Source organism: Artemia franciscana, chromosome 20 (assembly GCF_032884065.1).
Source record: "Artemia franciscana chromosome 20, ASM3288406v1, whole genome shotgun sequence".
Classification (NCBI taxonomy): Eukaryota; Metazoa; Arthropoda; class Branchiopoda; order Anostraca; family Artemiidae; genus Artemia; species Artemia franciscana.
The window spans coordinates 18,394,206-18,400,205 of NC_088882.1; the positions used below are offsets into that span (position 1 = coordinate 18,394,206).

Genomic DNA, 6,000 nt, shown 5'->3' on the forward strand with positions numbered 1-6,000 from the left:
TGGGAAAAAAGTAGCGTGGGAGGGGGCCTAGTTGCCCTCCAGTTTTTGGTCACTAAAAAAGGGCAAAAGAACTTTTACTTCTTTTAAACAAGCCCTCTCCCGTTGTTCTAGGCCCACTGGGTCAATACAAATACCCCTGAAAAAAAACACGCATCCATGATTTTTCTTATTGCAAAAATTACAAAATTCCACATTTTGGCAGACTTGAGCTTAAAACCTCTGCAGTAGGACTATTTGATGTGCTGAATCTGATGGTGTGATTTTCATTAAAATTTTATGACTTCAAGGAGATCTTTCCCCCTATTTCAAAATCAGACAAATTTTCTCAGGCTTGTAGCTATGCCGGGCCAATCCTTACTTACAGTTCGTTATCACGAACTGCTTGATAATTCATCGAAATCCAAACAGATATCATTGAAATATTGATCGTTTTTTTCTGTGTTACCAAAAGTATTGTATTCATAAAACTTTACAGTTTCATGACATGTAATTAGACGAATAGACATAGGCTTTCAACTAAAGTAAGGAGCAAGTTTAAAACTTAAAACAAATACAAGTTACTCTGTATATAAGAGGGACTGCCCCCATCTCAACACCTTGCTCATTAAACAAGAGCTTTTTAGTGCTTTGAAAAATCTTTTTTTTCAATTGCAAATTTTCTTTAACAATTTGGGAAAAAGGACAAACTTCACAGTAAAGAGTAAGGAGCTAAGGAGGAGACAGTCCCTTCATATAAAGAATAATCTGTTCAAATAGGATTCAAATCTGTCCCATGCTTTCAGTTGAAAAGCTCTTTTTATTTAGTTTCTGATTGTTTTCCAAATCAAATCCAGGCCTAACCAAGATATAATTTGAAGTACCACTCCTTTAAATCCCTGGTTAATTGCTTATACAATGTGTAAATCAATAATTGTAAATTGATTAGTACCATTCTACGTTTAAATTTGCAAGTTCAATTTTATATAAAATTTGAATATACTTAAAATTGGTGATGAATAGTGATTTTGATAAAGAACCCTTGTTAATATTACAACTAAAGAATTTTGGTTGGATGAAAAGGAGGATTATTGTTTGTATGGATTAAAATTTTGTGAGACTTTTGATCTTCTACATAACTGAAGCCATCACAACCTGCACAATAGCATTTTTTTCAATAAATACATTACATACATCTGTTTAAATACATTAAAGTACTTAATATAAAGAGAAAAATATTACCATTTAAAAAATACTGAAAACTAAGTTCCTATCAGTATTTGCCATCACAAAGAAATTTCCTTTCGGGGTGATGATGAACTGCCTTGCCTTTTCCATCTCTGTGCTGGTATATATGGGAATGTAACATTTGAGTTGTAAATAGAAACATTTTTAATTAATTCCTACTCCCCTCCCTACCTCTTTCAATGTTTACCTGAAACCTCATGAAGAGTAAGCAGTTTGTCCATTAAAATGTACTTTTATAGGAATCTACCCTACCCTTAACCTAAACGATTACTCGCCCCCTCTCATTATAGCTGATATGCAATTACAATCACCAAACGTAGCCTAATTTTATTACAAATAAAGCAAATCAACTGGTTTGAATCCAGTAATGCCAATGTGTGACATTACCTCTTTTACAACTGGCAAGCCTAAAATATAGTTATTGATATTTTTAAATTAATTATCTCCTCAGAATTTTAAATTGATAGCAAATTTGTCCTCTTTAGGGTAAAGTTGCAGTTTGGTGCTCTAAAATGGCAGAAAACAAGACTTTCCCCTGGCCCAATCTGTATGGTTACTTAAAAAAGAGCTTTAAATTTATGTTTAAACAAGCTACCACCCAATTATCTTGCACCTTCGGTTTGATACAAACACCAGGAAAAAAAACAAAAACAAATAAACATTCCTCAAAAATGTTTCTTCAAAAAAAAAAGAAAAAAAAGTGAAACTCCACATTTAGAAGATTGGAGCTTGAAACCTCTATCGTAGGGTTCTCTGACACGATGTATCTAATAAAGTAATTTTCAATGTGATTGCTTGCTGTTTTAGGGTTGTTTCCCCTTTGTTCAAAAATTAGAGAAATTTTCTCAGATTTTTGGTTTTAGGTGGGTAACAATAAACTGAAAGAATTTTATATATTTAGAATCAGCATAACAAGTCAATATTGCCAGTATAACAATTGTCATGAGAATTCCATTTTTAGTTTTTGGTGAATAAGGTCCAAGTCACTGCTTACTTCCAGTTTTTTTTCGCAAACTATTTGATAAGTTGCTCCTGTGATGAAACTTTTGAACCTGTCAATCCTATTTAGGTGAATAAGGCAATAAAAAGAAAGAGGGTAAATTTGACAGCTGGATAATAAGTTTAAATTTTGTTTTTCTTTACTATTCTGTTGATGTTTTTTTTAATGTCAGAATATATAAGGATCTAAGTTCAGGGAGAGAATTGTCCAGTTACAAAAGAGATACATTTTACATGGCTGTTACAAAATCAAAACGTGTTATCTATGCAGGCAGTATGATTTGAGTATCTCTACTAATTTGCTAAACTATTCTAAGGTGTAGGAAATTGCACAAAGACAAGTCTACATTTGTTATAATCTATGGAAGCAATAAATCTTTCTGTAATAAATCTTGAGTTTGACATTCTTTTAAGATTAAATACATATTAACTAAATAAATTGATTTCTTTGCCAGGAACCCTTGTCATTTAAGAACTACTGTATTTTGTTTCATTTTGCATGCAATTTAATTGTTCTTTTTATTTGAGAGTTTTTTCCTATATGTTTTTAAAGATAAAGTAATTCCAACAAAAAAAAAAAAAAAATCTTGAAATATATTCCCTATCACCCAACCACCATTGCTATTTTGCAGTGCTGTGAGGCAGCAGAAATTAATCTCTAAAAAGTGTAATGTCACTTGTATTTGCATCTTTTGAATACTTATTTAAAGTAGGTAAAACTAAAAAATGAAAATTGTGCTGCAAAGGGTCTAAGATTTTTAAAATTCAGAATTGAGGAATTTCATTTTGTTTATTTGCTTAGAAATGAAATGAGTAAAAGGCCTAGGTAAGGTATGGAGCCACACTGACCATACATTACAAAGACAAAGAAAGAAAGCACTTTCTATTATCTCTTGGAAAACATCTTAGAGAGATATCTACCCATTATATATAATTCCTGATCAGTTTTTTTATTGATCCAATGTTTCAATTTTAAAATCCCCAAATCATGTTTTCTTTGTCTTTGAGTGGCCAAGAACAATAATTCCTGGCACAAAATGCCATAAAGTTTTGGGAACTATGACTAAGACCTGTACCTTTTTCGGATTTGGCTCTCACACACATTTGTTAGGGAGTAATTAATCTCCAAAGCTTTACTTTGCTGTGAAGTAGTGAAAATTTTCAAATTTTGCATTAAGAGGAGTCTTTTTTGCTTGGAGACTGGCTATTTTATTCCATTATATACCCTTGTTTGAGTTAACAAGATGGCTTCTGAAAATTCATTTTGATCAATTTTCAACCAACTACCAGGTTAAGGAACATAATTTGGGTAAATTCACAGCCAAACCCAATAATGGAAAGCAGCTCCAACATACTAGAGGAATGGAGACTGGCTTTACCAGAACTTCAAACTATATAGCTCAATAACACAAACTTCAGATGCTTTCCTACTAAATTGATTTGCATTGCTGTCACTGTCAGCAACCTCAGCAGGGCCTCTTAGGATATCTCATAACTATCGTATTTATTTTATTTTATTTATTTTCTTTTTGTGGTCATAATATTGTACTATGTGTGTATATGTACTTCTTGCATTTGCTGTAATTCCCTTCCCATCCAGTTTCTAGTGCTCCATTCATTATCTGTATCAATGATTATTATTTGATATTACTATGATTATTATTATTATTATTATTGGTAATTATTATTTGTATCAATGATTTTCCCACCAAAATTCTATTTTATCTCCCTGAAAATTTCTTGAATTTTTAAGATTTGTTCCAGAATTAAAAAGAAATGATAAAAGAAACTGAGAGTGAACTTTGTTGCCCTTTAACTGTGAAGCTGGGCTTGTACATACTAGCAATAAGAAAATAAAAGGAAAAAAATAGAAAACAAAATTTTTATACAAATGGTATGAAAAGATTGAGAAGGGAAAGCAAACAGAAAAAATCTATGCATCTCAAATTCCCAGAAATACTCCAAAAGTTCAGCATGAAAGAAAATGTTCATAATGTCTCAAAACTAAGTTTTGATTTCACCCAGATTTTGCAAAAAATAACTTGTTTGCTATTTTAACTTCCTAAATACAGTGACCAGCATGTACCCCCCCCCCCTCCCCTGTCAGAAAATGCCTCTTGTATAAAATCTTTCAGAAATCCCCCCCCCATACCTGGTTGGTTTCCAATCACTTTGAATTACTTAAAAAGTACTTGAACTCTTGATTTCTGACCTAATGAGCACCGTCCAAAGTTTCTATGACCATGAGGTGTGGAAAAGGAAGGGGCACTCCCTCTCCTATAAGTATAAATTCTGATCATTTTTGGGGCTTAATGTTACTCTTTACTTTTATAATAACAGTGTAGACGAGAAATATTCCCAGGAGTCACAAGAGAGTTTTGATATGTAGGGGATATTTTTGAGATGTTTTTCAGAGTTTCTTTTGTACCACTCCTTTATAGCCCCCACCGCCAAAAAAACCTCACTACAGCCCTGGGGATTATACATCAATTTCTTCCTCCAATTTCCCCTTGTCTCTTGTTAGAACCAATTCTGTATTAATCTGATTCCTCCTTTCTTCTCTAACTACAAAACAGTCAGTGTACCCCATTGTAGAAGTTTAAGTGCCTTTTTAAGCTTTGTAATTTGCCCATTGGTTACAGATAGTATTTGCTATTGGGACACATAAAGACATTTTTTGCAGGGGAGGTTTCTGCAGGGGGGGGGGGAGATTGTCAGAGAGAATTTTCAGTGGGAAGTAAATTTTTTGAAATAATTTCCTGTATATTTTCCATGGGGTATAATTTTGGCAGGTTTTTTTCTGGAGGTAAATTCCTAGAATCCCTGAATAAAACATTTATCCTCTCATTTTTCATTTGAATGACTTCTATAACTCAGCTGTAAGGATTTTCCTAGCAGTTAAACTAAGTCTAAAATTCTAGGTGAAGTTCTATTGTCCCAAAACTTCTTTCCCTTTCAAAAGTCTCTGTGAAAGTTCAGAATAATATTTTATTTATTATCTTAGCTATCATTATATTTTGTTGTCTACTTAAGATTTCAACAACAAAGACTTTTCTTTACCAAGTTTTAAATTAGGGTTGAATATACTAACATGTTACGTTAAAAAATACAGTTTATCAATTATATGACCCTTGATCATTGACATCAGAAATGTTTCCTCACACCAACATCTGACCATTCAGTCATTGAAGCCATGCCCATTGGATGGTAAAATTCTAGTTTAGTGACTTCTTGCTATCTTGGAAAGGGGTTAGGTAAGGAAAATGAAAATTTCAGGGATGGTTCTACGGGCTAAAGTATGTCCTGGGAAGGTATTTTGAAGTACGTACCCCCCTCTCTCTAAAAGGTCCTGACCTTTAAGATATGTGTGTTATAGAAGTGAAACCTTGCAATATGCAAATACATTTCCTAAATTTTGAAAAAAAAAACATTGATATGGTTCAGAATTCTACTCAAAAGACAGGAATTGCATTTTCAGAAACAAATGCAGAGAAAAAGCAGCTGGTAACTGAAAATTCAGGTAAAATGTTGTTTTGCTAAAATTTCAATAGGTATAGACCTGTCATGTAGGCAAATTTCAGGGCCCTCTAGAGGAAGGAGTTGAAATGTGTACTTTAAAATACCTTCTCAGAATATGCTTTAGCCTGTAGACCCATCCCCAAAGTTTCGTTAAGTTTTATTCCACAAACCTGTCCCAATTGAAGTCCCATTTTACTGATGGACTGGCCTCCTCAGCAGAGAAACTTTGGTTTGTTGTTTTAGCTCCAGCAAACGCAG

The 6,000-nt window shown here is 33.0% G+C and overlaps 1 protein-coding gene across 3 annotated transcripts in view; it reads right to left on the bottom strand.

Moving 5' to 3' along the window:
• Positions 1 to 6,000, bottom strand: part of LOC136039837 (serine/threonine-protein phosphatase PGAM5, mitochondrial-like) — a gene marked incomplete at its 5' end in the record, with an annotated part of 46,346 nt that extends 40,346 nt beyond the window's left edge. For all 3 annotated transcript variants that reach the window (XM_065723754.1, XM_065723755.1, XM_065723753.1), the window contains 1 exon segment: positions 5,913 to 6,000. In XM_065723754.1, the coding sequence (XP_065579826.1) occupies positions 5,913 to 6,000 (88 nt within the window).